Source organism: Apteryx rowi, unplaced genomic scaffold, assembly GCF_003343035.1.
Source record: "Apteryx rowi isolate R43461 unplaced genomic scaffold, aptRow1 scaffold_722, whole genome shotgun sequence".
Lineage (NCBI taxonomy): Eukaryota > Metazoa > Chordata > Aves > Apterygiformes > Apterygidae > Apteryx > Apteryx rowi.
The window spans coordinates 323989-340386 of NW_020451008.1; the positions used below are offsets into that span (position 1 = coordinate 323989).

The 16398-nt window shown below is 39.9% G+C and overlaps 1 protein-coding gene across 2 annotated transcripts in view; it reads left to right on the plus strand.

Moving 5' to 3' along the window:
- STOX2 (storkhead box 2) overlaps window positions 1-16032 on the plus strand; it is a 74545-nt gene extending 58513 nt beyond the window's left edge. For both annotated transcript variants that reach the window (XM_026087602.1, XM_026087603.1), the window contains 2 exons: window positions 8220-10485; window positions 15104-16032. In XM_026087602.1, coding sequence (XP_025943387.1) covers window positions 8220-10485; window positions 15104-15299 — 2462 coding nt within the window. In that variant the 3' untranslated portion in view covers window positions 15300-16032. The remainder of the gene's footprint in view (window positions 1-8219; window positions 10486-15103) is intronic.
- Window positions 16033-16398: the final 366 nt, after the last annotated feature.

The window sequence follows — 16398 nt, forward strand, 5'->3', positions numbered from 1 at the left end:
TCAGCTTGTGGCTTTTTGAGCCCTTGTGTTCACTGTGGCTACTTGCAAATATCTCATACCCTCCCATATGTTGATAGTTTGTTTTCCCTATTTACGTTCTGATGCTCTGAGAGAGGAGAGCGTTGCCAATGTAGACATATTTGTCATTGTCAAATAACCTCTCTGTACCCTCACCCTGTAGCAACACTTCCCTGTCTGTGGCGTTTGTGCTTTAATGAACAGATGCTTCACCGAGTTTCATGGCGCGTATAAATTTCCTAAGACCCCCAGATACCATTTTCAAACTGCCTAAGAATAATAAACCTCTTTGCTCAGTGCAGGATCTTACACTTGCAGTCTAGCCCTGCAGTTTGCTGAGCCATTGTGCAGGCATAAATCTGGGCCACGGCGCTCTCTGCGCTAAGGTGTGCTAATTATTTATAACATCCCGTAGCAACCACTCCACAGCCTTAACTAGCGTTTCAGGAGCCAATCAGAATGCTTCTTTTATCCCTGTTAAGCCTTCGCATCAGCTCAGGAGAAAATCATTTTAACAGATTTAGCACCATTTAAATACTACTTCAGATTTATTTTTCATAGATTTATTTTATTGAAAAAGTTTGTAATGATAAAGCACACTTGTTTGTGCCTTTGTGGTTTGTCATTTTTTTAAAAAAAAATCAAGAGAGTTCTGCTGTACATGCTTCCATTATTCTAACTTAAAATTAAACCATAAGATGTTTTTACAGCCCTAAATGATATTTATTGACCATGGTTTAAGTCCCATACACTAAATATAAATCTTTGGAATCCAGTATAACAGCTATGGATGTAACCTCTTTTCCTGTGTTTGGCAGCCAGACCCTCTTATCAGTATGAATCTGGCTGAAGAAAACATTAAACCTTAGTTTATGCTGGTTTTAGTAAAACTTTTTTTTTCCAAAATTATTTAAGATAGTTAATCAAATTTTTTTAACGTGTTGAAAATTTCAGTGTAGAAAATGTTCTCTGTATTGAAATATGTCACTTTGGAAGTGAGCAAACAGTTTTCTAAAAGCCAGCAAATTCCTGTGACTTCCACCTCAAAAATATTCATATGTGTTCACTATGTCAGATGTGTATGTAGCACTTGAGATGTGTCTTGCATTAACTAAGTTCACCGTAGGTCAGTGTTCTTTGTGAGCAGCAAACAAGACAATCTTCTGTCTAGAAGCTCAGTGGATGGCATGGTAGACTCTCTTGAGATGCAGAAAATGTACATGTCTGATGATTCAGTGTCCAGACAGTTTCTGCTTTTGAATTATTAAAGCACTACATAATCTTAAATAACACCACTGCTGTCATGCAGTATTTTAAACGATAGAGTCTCTAAACTACTTTTCTTTCCTCTTGCTCCTATTTGCTGGGGGACAGGAGAACATAAAGTGATGTCTGAGCGCAGTGGGGCAGGTTTCATACAGATGTGATGTGGGCAGGTTGCTGGGAAGAGAGAAATCTTGAGAAAGCCAGGAAATGTTGTTTCTTTCCCTGATTTTGCCACTGAGTTGCTATCAGCTTTGGCAAGTCGCTTGCCCTCTGTCTCTCATTGTTACTTCCAATACAATAGGGGTACTAAATCTTGTTCATTGACTGTTTTAAATGCTTTGTTTTCCATGAAGTGTCAATTACAGATTGTATCTATTCACATGAGCGAAGAATCAGATTGCTAAGATCATATGGGAGAGTTCCAGATGTAACTGAGAAAAGGGCTTGACTTAAAAACAACCCCTGTAAACCTAAGCCTGGTACAGATGGTTCTGTTACAATAAGCGTAGGGAGACTGTGCAGGCATGAAAGTCCTGGTATTGTTTTTATCCTCAGCAAGCTGTTGTTGCATCTTGCTAACCTGCAGTTTCCTGTATGCTACAGACAGTCACTACTGGCTAGTCACAGTCAAACAGGCAAATCTTCCAACCTGGACTTCCCAGCTTGGGATAATAGAACTGTTTACAGGAACAAGAAGCCACCTTGGCCTTTTCCTTCTCCAGCTCATGAAATGTGAAAAGGCGTGAAGCTGTCACATGGTTAATGGACACAGGAAAAAAAATGAACCACCTTTCACTCATTGTAGGCCTCTGAGCCTGGTCTGTTCCCCTTAAAGCCAGGAGAGTTTTTGCCGRTGGCTCCAATTGAAACAGAGCTGGCCCCAGTTTGCTCCCATTTTACAGTTTCTCATTAGTATATTTACTTTCTTAATTTTGGACTGCATTGAAATTGCCATGTGAAGAACACAGTTTGACCTGCTTCTGCCTTAGGTATTTGTCTACAGTAGAGCTTTCCTGCATTGTTTGTTTTGTTTTTTTGTTTGTTTTGGTTTGTTTTTTTTAACCTTTTTACAGGTTGTAGAAGTATTAGTGAAAGTCCATGCAGAAGAGTATTTATTTTACTTTTCAATCAACCTGTCACAATCTGACATGGAAATCCCACCAGCCTTGCAGCTAAACAGAGTGCAAAATATCCTTGTATTCTTCAGCTGTGTGAATATGAATTTCCTCCTGGGAGGATCTCTCTTTCCAGTGTTTGTAAGGGAGGTTTGGGCTTCCAAGTTTTTGGGTATGTAATGGAATTCCACAACCAGGTGGAATAAATCAGGGCCCTCCTGTGCTATGTTTGTATCACCCGTTATTACGTGTACTGGTGTAGAATCCCAACCATCGTCCCCCTGCTTTGAATTTGAAACCAAGAACCAACAACAGAATTGGAGCCTTGGGGTAGCTGGTCCAGAGGGAAGATGAAAGTAGTAGCAAAAGGAAATTGTTGGGTAGGATAAATGGGACAGAAGAGTGGAAATAAATGCAGAAAGAAAAGGAAAGTTCTGAAATGTGAAACATAAATTTACTTGTCAGCAGAATAAATTTACTTGTCAACAGTTTAGGAGCCAGTTTTGCTTGGTAATTTTTTTTCCATATTCTTCTTTTACTTACAGTGTGTATGTTAAAGTCAGCAATCCATTCTAGTAGTCATTGCTTGATATTAAGCACTTCCCAGTGTAAATAAACTCCTTGATCTTTGTGCTCATTTAGCTTGGGATATGAGCAGTGAAAGCCAGTCAAGCATACATCTGCTGAGGCTATACCATACATGGCTATATTTAAAGTACTCATGTAAGTACTAAATATAAAGAAATATTTAAACCAGAAACAGCAGGTGTCAGAGTGCTCCTGTCCACCATGCAGGAAAGCCAGATTTGAGTTTGAGTCTATTTCTGCTTTTGTAAATACAAATGTGCCTGAAAGAGACCTGGACAGAACCTGTGGCCAGTGTTAGCTGGTGATACTGGCCTCCAAAGATCCCCATCTGCCATCATCCCAGCTGGGACAGTGAACCGTGGGGATTTATGGTGGGAATGATAAAAGTGGTAGTCTCCAACTCCAGAGAAGAGGCTGACACAAGTAGCTTACAGCATCACTGACTGCCCAGGCACGCTAATTGTGTTTTCTTTTGTGTTTGTCTGCACGTTCTGTATTCACAGGACTTAGTCAATGTAACTACAGTGCATCCGGTGTTTGAAGACTCATTTACCCAACACATTGTACTCATTATGGTTTGTTGAGTGAAAAATACGTATGATTATTTTTACCATATATTTGCAGTGCATATTTGCATAACTTAGTGTAAAACATCAGCAGATCCATTTCAGTCTCTTTTCCTAACTCTTCCGTAAACTCCCAGGAGAGTGTTTTCATCTCTTTTTATTGTTCTTATTTTTTTAATGAGTATGTTTAAAAAAAAAAAAAAAAGTCCCAAAGTAAAATCAGGATGGAGGACCATGTCCTACCAGACAAAGATAGGGATGTGTTGAGATACTTATGTGTAAGCTCCTGGATTGGTCAGGTTGTGTATGTAGAGGTGGGAGGAGAGAGTGGCTGCTGCACAACAGTTGCATCTCTGTGGCAGCAGGATTGGACCCTACAGTGCACAGGAAGAAGAAGCTCCTGAGCTTGGCTTTGGGGTCATCCACATATCGTGATGAAGCAAAGTGTAAGGTGAACGGGGCAGTGTTATCCAAGCAGACATAGCAGCCCACCGCAGGGCAGAAGAGACGCACAATCAGCTAAGGAACAGCAGTCTTTGTGAGTACTGAAATCGCTCTCCGTGTTTCTACCCTTTATTGGACGTTCGTGCTGAGCACAGCCTGCTCTCTGATTGCCCCTCAATCCCGATACAGAGGGCGCTTGGTGTGTTTTCTTCAGTGTGGGGGCATACAGGCCTCTGGCCTAGGGAGGAGGGTTCCAGTTTTCCTCCAGCTCTCTAGATTTCAGCTTTTCTCATGTGTTGCTGTTTCCGGCATGTTTGCCTGTCCAGAAATTCCAGAGTCTGTGTTATCTCTCTAGGATTATCCCATTAAATGTGGACACCCTGAGAAAAGAAAAGAAGATGCATGTTCCTGATTCTCCCTTTCATTTGCTTTTTTTTTTTTCCACTCACATTTATTCTCTAAAATTATATCCTCTCCCTGTCTCTTTTACTTCCTCTGACTGGATCATCCACAATCTTTGATCCGAACCTCTGTGGACTCTGCATGAAATACATCTAATACCCCCATGTACTTCTCCATGACACCTTCTCTGTTGTAACTGCATTCACTCATAGGTCCATGTTTTTCTTAACATTCTGCTGTTTCCATTATAAAATTTTAGTTATTACTAGATGTGAGTTGTATAGTAATGTCTCTACATTCAAATAACATCCACAGCTATATATAAGACTATTAATATGTTTCCTGCAGCACAGTACTGAGAAAGAGGGTGAGTTAAGGAATTCATATGAATTTTCTGTTTCTTGACTACTGTCATTAAATCTTCAGGAAGGATGAATTCCAAGTGCGAGAATGTGCATGCAGCTGCTACTGCTAAAATACAGAAACAATGGCATATAATCATTCAAATGAAAGTTGGGTACTGGTGTTCTCCACATCACTTCTACTGTGCACTTTTTTGGTAAAGTGTATTTCAGAAGTTTGTGTTAAAAATATGTATTACACAAGAGGGGGTTTTACGATTAAGAAAAAAAGAGATAATCATTAAAAAGAAAAGTCCTTTTGCTGCARTATTGATGGGTAAGGCCATAGGTGCAATATTACTAAAAATATTTGTTTTGGTATAAATAAATCCAAGTCCTGTGTTAAGTGGCCAAGTCTGCACAAAAGGTGGAGGGGGGGAGTTGTTTATCTGTTTCTGTTTAAACAAAAAAGAAATTTGAGATGAGGAGAGATGATGTTTGTAGCCAAATATGGTTTCTGTTCTACACAGGCTGTTTCTCCTCTGTGTCACAGGGATGGTGCCTAGAGCTCACCTGCAGAGTTAGATGGCATCTTTACCCATTTCTCATCTTGCTCATCTTGAGCTCTGCCCCTAGTTATAATAGGTTGTTTGCTGCATTTAGAAGTGGACAACTTAGGGATGCTGCCTACACTGGAGTAAAAGCATAAAACTTGCAAACAAGAAGGGCTATGTTTGCTTCTTGGAAGGAAGTCCCTTCTCCAAGCTGGGAGAGCAGGTGCCTGCTCGACCCCTCAAGTTTGGACATGAAGATTCTGGCAAGTCAAAGCAGTGCCACTTAAGCAGTGTAATAGTAACATCCATAAGAGAGACTAGAATCTAATTCTGTCTTCTTAATTACCTTGCTATTGTAGGTTTAGGGGGAAGAAGTGAAGATATATTTAGCTGTTCCCTTAAATTCCAGTCAGGGCTTAACTCAAACAGGCAAAAGTTTCCTCTAGATTTCCCTTCAGCATGACTTGAGCAGATTTCCAAGGGTATGTCAAGATGCAGGGCATAGGATCTATCCTGTTCTTCCTAGAAAGTGGTGAATGTCCCTTGGTAGTTGATTCTCTTCACCTTGCATCACTCCGTATCTTCCAGGTAGTTTGCATCTGTTTCTGCTGCAGAAGAATCCAAGGAATTTAACCTGTGTTTTGTTTTTATAATATTCTTGACATGGTAAATGGGAGATCTGTGTCCCCATATTTTACATTCTGAAATCAAGTGTTAGGGTGCTTGGCAGCAAGAATCCTTTCTTCTGAGAGCTTACAGGCGATAGTAGAGCTGCTTGTAAGCTTCAGTACTGGTCGCCTTGTGATCTGCCCAGCACTGTAAGACTTCTTATTTTGTTACTCTACCTGGAGAGTTTGTGAAGGCCAGATTCATTTGGGTGACCAAGTATTTTACTGCAGACTCTGATCCCATCCCCAAGACTATGCCTGTGCTGAGTGAGCCTTGCACCAAGAAACTCTTTTTGAGCAAGTTCTTTAGCTCATTAAAAAAAGCAAGCTGCTCAACAAGGACTTTATGAAATATGAAGTATAAAAGCTTTCCCTTCCCACTCCCTTTAAAGAAAATGTTGTGTAAGCTTCTGTATTTACTAACATATTTCAGTGATGATGTCTGTGAGCTCTGTAGCATCCATTTGCATTTTAAAAAGTACTTAAAAAATACAGAGGCTTCTTCCAGGCTTGTTTGTTTATTTGATCTTATCTCAGAATCCCAGGTTAGTCAGTAAAGAAACTGAAAATTCTTGTTTTCTTTGTCACATAGGGCGCTCTGATATGTTCAAGTTTTCATTGTCCTGTCTTTCATTTACACTGTGGTACCAAGAGCTGACTTTTGAAACCCATTTAAGTGTGCAATCAGCAGTACACTAATCTTTTGACAGGGTTTTGGCCATAGTGCCTTCGCTCCTTTCCTTGTGTTTGCTACCACAAGGAGTTCTGTGAATTTTCAGGCTCCAGCCTTTGACATGTGCGAGAGGAGTTGGTGACCACGCACTGTGCCCTATGGAAGATACTGTGTTTGTGGCAATTACACCTGATTGAGATTTTTCCATGTAGTGATTTTGTGAAAAGCATCTACTTTGTTGAAATGTTTCTGCCTGTGTGATTTCATGGAATCTTCATCCTTGAAGATTCAGAATTTGGCTTGACGAGGCCTTGAGCAACCTGATATAAGTTGGCCTTGCTTTGAATAGGAGGGTTGACTGCATGACTTCCAGAGGTTCCTTGCAACCTAAATTACTCTGAGTCTGTATGATTTTTTTCCTAAATCAGTTTTGTTGAAAAGAAAGCCTAAACCTAGAGTAAATAATATGAACTTTTTAGTTAAAAAAAACTCCAAACTTGGTTTAAAATTTTTCTTTACTTAAAAAAAATGTAAACTAGGTCAGTACCCAAAGTTAGGTTAAATGGGTTTTTAGTTCGACAAAATGTATTGTTTGAAGATAACTTTTTCCACTGAAAATTTTGAAAGGTTTTTATTTCCTCTTCAACACAAACAGGTTATAAACTTGCAAACTAAATTTCTTATTCCCCTAGCTCTAGATGGAGCCTATTCCTATGCACAGCATACTAACTTGGTGTTTTATCTAATAAAGTATTAAAGACTTGGTCCTGCACCACTGAACTTAGCAGGAGTAGTAGTAGTGAGGAGGGCCAGGCTCACAATGCCAAATCTACCACATGCAGAGGATGCAGGGTTGTCATAGCTGTTCCTTTCTTAGTAGGTGATATATGCACTTCTGTAGATTTCCCTCATGTCTCCCATGACAGGCAGAGAAGTCTTAGAAGCAAGCTGTTAAGAATTAGATCTATAACTTGCTGCATAGTGGACAAGTTTGTTTGGGTAAGTTGAGTTGTATCACTCAAAATGATGTAGAGGCCTGTTTGAATGGGAGACTGAGTAAGTTTGATCAAGTTTGTGATAGAGGGGCAATTTTGGGGAATGCTTTTCTTTCCTTGTAGCGTTTTGCTGTGAAAAACGACATAGGCATCCAAAGTAACAAATAACCACTGTTTTATAGTTAACTATACATTGTAATGAATAGTTCTGGTGAATTGGGATATAAATATTTGGTTGGAAGAGGAGTAAAAATGAAATATTTCCCCTGATTCCGTTTGCTTTACATCATCGAGTCCATTTTGTAGCTTAAGGTCACCTGCACAATGAAGTGACTAGAAGTTCTCTCTCTTTTTTTTTTTTTTTATACTCCATTAATGTYCTCCTTTCTATTTAATTAATAATTCATATGTCTGAAGTGTAGGAGATAAGTGGGAAAACAAACAGACAAGAGAATGCCTACCAAAGTGCTTTGCTGGAGTTGTTCRTTCAGCATATTCCAGCTTGCACTTGGAAAAACAACTTTTTGTAGGGGAGGGAGGTAGCCAGAGGCTTATGCACTGCCTGATATGTGTTTACTGTCGTTTCTAGGAGTTCCAACACCCAGCCCTGAAATCCTTCGGCATACCTTGAATATGCTTGTACGGGAGAGGAAAATATACCCAACTCCGGATGGTTATTTCATTGTAACCCCACAGACTTACTTTATAACACCCTCTCTCATAAGAACTAACAGTAAATGGTACCATTTGGATGAGAGGATACCTGACAGGTCTCAATGTACCTCTCCGCAACAAGGAGCTGTAACTCCCTCCACCTCGGGATGCGTCAGGGACCGAACACTACCCAAAAACCACTGCGACTCCTGCCATTGTTGCAGAGAAGACATGCACAGCATGCATGCATCTACCCTACAGAGGAAATCAGCAAAGGACTGTAAAGATTCATACTGTCCTCCTGCATTATGTCAGGTCGCACCTACTGAGAAAAGTAAAAGTACTGTCAATTTTTCCTATAAAGCAGAGACACTCACAAAGCCTAAGGATGTAGAAAAGCAGTCTAAGAAATTCGGACTCAAATTATTCCGATTAAGTTTTAAGAAGGACAAGACAAAACAGTTGGCAAATTTCTCTGCCCAATTTCCTCCAGAGGAGTGGCCGCTAAGGGACGAGGACACCCCTACCACTATACCTAGAGAGGTAGAAATGGAGATTATCAGGCGCATTAACCCAGACTTGACTGTGGAAAATGTCATGAGGCACACTGCACTAATGAAGAAACTTGAAGAAGAGAAAGCTCAGCGAAGCAAAGCTGGATCTTCAGCTCACCACAGTGGACGAAGTAAAAAAAGTAGGAATCACAGAAAGTCTCACGGGAAATCAAGATCACACAGTAAGACTCGGGTGTCCAAAGGAGACCCGTCAGATGGTTCTCATTTGGATATACCTGCTGAAAGAGAGTATGAGTTTTATGATCCCTTGACTCGATCCCCACGGGAAGGCTGTTTTATAATAGAGCACAAGGGAGATAATTTTATAATGCACAGCAATCCTAACATGATTGAATCTCACTTTCCCATGACACCAGAGTGGGATGTGTCTGGTGAGTTGGCCAAAAGAAGAACTGAAATGCCTTTTCCTGAACCTTCCAGAGGAAGCTCCCACTCCAAGGTCCATCGGAGCCATAGCCATACACAGGATAGAAGATCAAGGAACGAGAGGTCCAGTAAGGCCAAAGAAAGGTCTAGATCTATGGATAACTCCAAGGGACCTCTGGGCTCTGCTACTTTGGGCACACCTGCAGACACAGGTGAAGGCTGTAGCCCAGATGACCAAACAACTAGCCAAACTTACATTGAGGATAGTACCTTAAGGCCATCTCAATCACTCAATCATCAAAGGGCTCTGATTTCATCTGCTGGCTACAAAGAGAATTGCATCCCCGAAATAGTTAGTGGAAGTGTAGAAACCCCCAGTTCTTGTAGCCTGTTGGAACAAAACAAGCCTACAGAGAGTTTGCCATCGTACAGTGAGCTCAATTCCTGCACAACAAAGTCTGCAGTTGATGACTATTTTCAGTGCAACACATCCAGTGAGACTGTGCTTACTGCTCCATCACCACTGGGAAAGAATAAAGAGGATCATGACACACTGACTGTGACAGATGGGCTGAAAAAAATGACTCCCTCAGAAAGACAGTCTCAACATGTTGCCAGGGAGCCTGGGGTGCACAAAGAGGAGTCCCCGAAGGGTCCAAGCAGTGGTTCAGCTGTTGCTGGCCAAACTCCAGAGGTGATTGCAAATGGGCGGCTGGTTCAACACCATAACACTGAATCAAGCAGCCTTGATAAAAGGAAAGAAATATTTAGCAAGGACACACTCTTTAAACCTCTGCACAATACTCTTTCTGGGAATAGTTATCATAAGTCTAGCACACCCCTGCTAAAGCCCCATCAAAAGACCCCCTCTGACACATTGCCAGTCAGATGTGAGAAACTTGAGCAAGCGATAGTAACCTCAGTCACACAAGTCATGCCTGTTTCACAGAGACAGCAAGAGACAACTGGGAACCAGGAGGCCTCCTTCGACTACTACAATGTTTCTGATGATGATGACTYGGAGGAAGGAACAAACAAAAATGCTGAGGAAGAAAAGAACAGGGATGATGTTGGCACTATGCAGTGGCTGCTAGAGAGAGAAAAGGAAAGGGATCTGCAGCGAAAGTTTGAGAAGAATCTTACTCTTCTCACCCCGAAGGAAACAGAAAATAACAACAACCAGAGAGCTACCCATTCAGCTCGCCTGGACAGCATGGACAGCAGCAGCATTACTGTGGACAGCGGGTTCAACTCTCCACGGTAGGACTGTCACATTCATTGCAACTTTACAGACTAGAAAGTTCCATTTCTTAGTTATTTGTTTGTCTGATGTTGGTGAAAGAGCATAGGGTCATATTAAACAATTTCACTCCTTTTTAGACAATGTTTTCTGCAGCTCTAGAGTCCACTATTCAGATGCGTGGGTTTTCCCCCATCCTGTAAGCAAGCAATGACCGTTTGCAGCATTGACTCCGTATTAGCTCTTTTTCCTTCTGCTGAAAACTTTCCTGTATCCATTATTCCATGTTAAACTTGAATTTGCATTTAGAATAGAAGGGATAAGCTCCCACGTACTCCCCCTTTCCTTTCCCTCTAAGATACCATCAACAAGACTATTTGGAAGACTAGAGATAACTAGGTGGCATAATCTTTGGCTCAGACAAAAAAAGTGATACTTGTTTTGGGTTTGGGTTTTTTGATTTGTTTTCTTCAAAAATATTGGAAGTTCTATCTATCGCCATTCCAAACTGGTGAGACTGGAACAGCCATTCCCCCCACACAGCCGAAAGTACTCAGGATATTTGAACTTCAGAGGTGACCATGTGCTGCATCAGCAGAGAGAGGTGTCCTGCCTAGGATGCTTGGGAAAAGAGTCCAGACTTTTCTGTGTGGTGGTGATGGTTAGTCATTTCCGTTCCAGGGATCTCGGACATCATGGAAGTCTCACTGTGGTAGGAGTCTTACAAACATAGGGAAGGGACAGTTGCTGATCTGTTGCCTGCTCTGAAGATTTTACAAGCTCATTTCCAGGTTCAGAATTCTTCACTTGAGCCTTCTTCCTTCTCTCTGACCTTTGAAAGTCCTAGGTCCCTGGTGGAATGGAGCTTACCTGTTACTGTTTGCCCTGGATAGCAACCCATCAGAGTCCAGACTCTAAAACCACAAAAATAATTTACAGTGGTAGTTACAGCATCTTACTTAGGCCTAAATTATTTACTGCCTGTGATTTAAAAATAAAACCTCCAGGACTGGATTTGTATTAGGTAAAAGAAAATGGGGTTTTTTTTGCCTGTATAAAGTATTCTTATTTCTCAAAATTATATATTCTTTTAAATCGATAGCAAAGGCTTTGGAAAGGCATGTGAAAGATTTCCTGCTTCTGTACACAGGACTAGATTTCCTTTTCAGCTAAAATCATCACTCTGGAATAAATTCATGTGGATTTGATGGTTACTTCTGCTTGATGTTAATGACAAGGCAGGAATTATTGGGCCTGATGCAGCATGCAGTGATCATCAAACTACTAGAGTGGGCTTTTAACATACGTATGTTTTTTCTGAGTAAAAAATAAGAAAGAAGAATAATTGGAGTAAATTGTACCTGTTACAGTGAATTCTGTTTAAAAAAGAATTCTGTTTATAAAAGAAACTATAGAAGGTTTTGAATTTGCTCCCGTTATTGATTGTATCTATTCTGCAGATGCTCGGCATCTTTTCTCACATACAACTGCTGTATGAGGCTATTTGCACCTTTTTTTTTTTTTTTTAATGTAATCTCTCCTTTAAATTGAAGTGCTATACTTGCAATCTGTTTTTGCAGGGGAGTATATGGTGTTTGCTTCTTACCCAGCCTGTCTCACTGCAGAATGCATTTCATCTCCAAGATAGGAGGTAGGGGGTTGCCTGGATAAAAAACAGTTCTTAGACTATTATTTCACTAGCTGCATGCTTACTGAATATCAAGCCTCCACTTCTGGTTAATGCAAAGGAAGATGTTTTCTTCCCTAATTATCAATACATAAAAGCTAAAATTTCTGTTGCTGTTATAATTAGCTAGCAAGAGAACAGAACGTGGTGAGTGTACTGGATTTAGTGCTGTTATGTTGCTTTTTTTAATATCGAATGAGAAACAAATACGCAGCTATAAACAATGATTGTGTTCTACCCATCCTTTTTTTTGTGTTTCTTTACCATTGGCTTATTAGCATATCTCTCTCTCTCTTTTTTTTTTTTTTTTTACCACATAAAGTAAGCTAAAAAAGAGTAACATTCTGTCGGGGATTTTTTATTTTTATTTATTTATTTATTTATTTTAAGGACAGCATATAGTCTGGATATTTTAAAGGTTTTTATATATCCAAGCCCTGAGTTTTGCATTGAGATGATTAAATTGGATGCTTTTGCTCAGTTTTGTTCACTCCTCAGTATAATTCTATTAAAATAAATGGAGCTGAGGGTGGATTCAGCCCTTTGGCTATAGTTACCATGCTGTTATTACTTTCCTACCTTATAACAAAAAATGTGCTCCGCAGCCCTTTTCCAGGAAATAAAAAACAGCCATCCAGTATTCATCTGGTAAGATTCACCTAGATCTGACAGTGTCCATTAGCAGATGTCTAGGGAGGAGTATAAAAACGCGACATGCATGTAGTGATATTTCTCAGATATACTCTCTTAGCCTCCACTTATGTGTAACTCTGGACTTCCTGAGGTGGAGTGGTATCTTTCCATTTAAACAGCAATATACAGTGTTGCTCAGGGAATCAAAATTATCAGTTCTAAACTGTGAAAAAAAAAGTATGTTTTTAAAGGGTGACAAATTTTAAAAAGGACATCTAAAAAAAAMCCAGGATTTATGTAGTTAAAGAGATTTGCCATGGTTATTTAACTTAAAAAGTATTTTGTGTGTAAAGTTCTTGAACACATCACCATTTAGAAAACTTCTAACAGCCTCACAGTATTTTGGTCTGATGATTTTATGCAAGTAGTATACAGTGTCTGTTAGCTCTGAATATTTATTTTATTTTTTTGTTTTTAGAGCTTATATAATACGGCTGCTCTTTTGTCACATAAAGAAAGAGCTAATTTTGGCACTACTCTGCACGCAAAACTCTCACTGCAGTCTTTGTATATACATGTTACAATGGTCAGTTTGTAATACCATAACTGAAAATGTTTGAAAATCTGGAATTGGTGGTTCCATACAGAATGATACAATACTGAATTATCTCTGAAAAACAAAGGTTGCATCTGTTCTCATTAATAACCAGAGGGAGAGGAATAAAAACCGAGCAGTGGAATTGCAGCCTGCCTCATGCCAGCTCACAGAGATACCTTGTTGTGTGCATCACCCGTCATAGCTGTTTGCAACTGCTTACAGTAAGGCAATAATTGGCAGAAGGGGATCAGTAACATTTTGATTAATTTAAAAGATCTACCAGAGTTTTTCTAAAAGCATCACTGATTTTCTAGATACAGTTTTGTGATCAGTTCAAGATGATTTAAGTCTGCACTGCAGCTAAACAAGATGTTGCACTCTTCACCCACCAGCCACGCACTGGCACATTTTTCCCCTGCCGCATCCAAGGCTGTGTGTTCCTACCCTTCCCCTGATGCTAGCACCAGTCTTTCCTTTTTTTGTAGGGCTAGTATTTAACTGAGAGGGGTCCCTGGTGCGGCTGGCTGCAAGGCTCCATAAGCACAGGCCCCAGCAGCAGGGAAGCAGCAGGAAGATGTGGCAGGGTCAGGTCCACGTGAGGCAGATARAAGCTGCCCCTTTCAGTAGCAGGTAAATTTAGGTTGATTTTAAACTGATTATGAAACTCTGTCATTAGTATCTCTGTTTTTAGTGCTTATTTCATACCCATTCAGGGCGCTGAATGTACTCCGTGAACATCTCCATAACAAGTTATGATGTCATCTTGCAAGGAGTAGAGGTATAGATGAAGGATACATAACCAGGAGGCATGTGGCTCTTTGGAAACAAATCTCTCTTCATGCAAATACATTATTTAGAGATGAAAAATGATAAAGAGTGGAAAGAGCACCAAAAAACAGTAGTGGTAAAACTAGCCCTAGCATATATTGGCTGAGTTTTTTAAAAGCTGTGGGCTAAAACGTAGGCTCCTCTCTGTTCATAATGAGATGTGTTATTAAAAGGGCTATTTTTTAAAAGTGCTAAGCATGCAGTCACTCCCATGGATAAGCAGTATGTTAGAACTAAGGAACTTCGTCCATTATACGAATGAAATAATAGCACTGGTACTTGTTGAGGGCATGATTACAGATCAGAAAGTTAATATTTATCACCATCTCGTAAGTTCATATCTCAGCTGCAAATCAAAATTGAAGAGAAGTGTTGTATTTAGAAGCACTGTGGATTTAATGTAAAGTAGTGTTTTCAGTAAACAAACATCTTCTATACCAAGGCATGGGTAGAAGAGGAGACAGAGGAAGCTGTGTTATGCAGTAATTCTTCTAGCTCTGCCTAGTCACAGAGCTAATTTGATGAAATTACTTTGTGCTAAAATGCACCAGCCAGGAAGGAAATTAATACGTTGCACATGCAAGATGGAAGCCATTTCCTTGAATGAAAAATCCAGATGCTTGATACTCGTTCAGTCACGCAGACTTTGTGTGACAGCTTCAGCTCTGCTTAGTGCTATACCTGTGTTACAGTATGATGACTGCTTAGTACTTCTGGAAGCTGTTTTGGAGGAACATATGTGAATCATCAAAATGAGATGGTTCATTGATGTGACATTACATACAAACACAGGAAGCCTATTATAAAACACTCTATTCTCCTTTCCTGTCTGGTAAATAGGTATATAGGTATGTCATATATGAGTGTGTATATGTATTTTTTTCCATTTTAGTACTCGTGAGAGCCTGGCATCCAACACTTCGAGTATTGTTGAAAGTAACAGACGTCAGAACCCAGCTCTGAGTCCTGCACACGGTGGCGCAGGCCCAACATTCAACTTCCGAGCGACCGCAGACCCGCCGACAAGTGAAGCTGAGAAACTGCAAAAACCTGCTAACTGCCTGCAAGCTTCTGTTACTAGTGTCTGATAGTCATTCTGCCTCAGATCTCCTGTCTCATCCTATACAGCAAAGTTTACGACACTGGGACTGATGTTTACATCTTTGGGGAAAAAAGCATCTCAACCACAGTTTTAGTGTTTACTTAAACTGTGCCACTATGTAGAATAGGAGCAACAAAGAAATCTTTATTTCAAGGTATTGCTTTTCACGTTTGCGGCTCTGTAGCAACAGAATAGCAGTAGGGATAATATGTACACTTTTTGCTTCACTTAATTGTAACTGAGCACATATATGAAAGTCTAGACACTGTAAGTGTAATCTGCATTTTCAATGTCCATGCAGTTGCCAACTTCATTTAAAAAAAAAAATGCCACAGATGTGTGATGCCCCCGGTCAGAGGCTAAACTCTGCTGCAGAGTTGATCTTTTTTTACTTCAAAAACTGAGCCACTGCTGAAAGTAACCAGCCAGGATCGCTTTGAGGAAAAACAATGCCAAACATGACAAGTGATGACCTCAGCTCTATCTGTGAATTATTAATATCAATCAGTCATTTTCACTGTGCATTTTTGTGACACAATTTTACGAATACCCGTATAAGGGAGTAAAAAGAGGTTGTGGTTTTTGTTTTTGTTTTTTAAGTATGTAGGGTGGGGAGGGAGACTGGTTTCCCTTTTGTGTTTCAAAAGTATGAGAGATGTTTACTTACTGAAACTTGCTACTTCACCTTCCGTAGTCACAATTGAGGAGGTAGGCCTTTGCATAGAGGGGGGAATGGGGAGGGAAGGGAAAGTTTAACTGTCGTGGAGCCACAACATGGAGTGACACAAAATATAACAAATATCTTTAGTATAAATGAAATATTTAAAAGAGATGATCTCATTCTTGTGTCACTTCAGTATTGCAACTTGCCATTAATATAAGAATCAAAATAACTAATTTCTTTAAACAAAAATATTCTTTGTGATATAAATGACAAGTATGGCCTGAAGAAATGATTCTTTCTAGTGGAAGGACATAAATCTATTTTATGTAGCTTTTTAAATAGAGTGCCTAAATTAGGCTGTTGAAAATAGCATACATTTTAGTGATTATCAGAGAACAAAATTTAGAGAATTATAAACTTC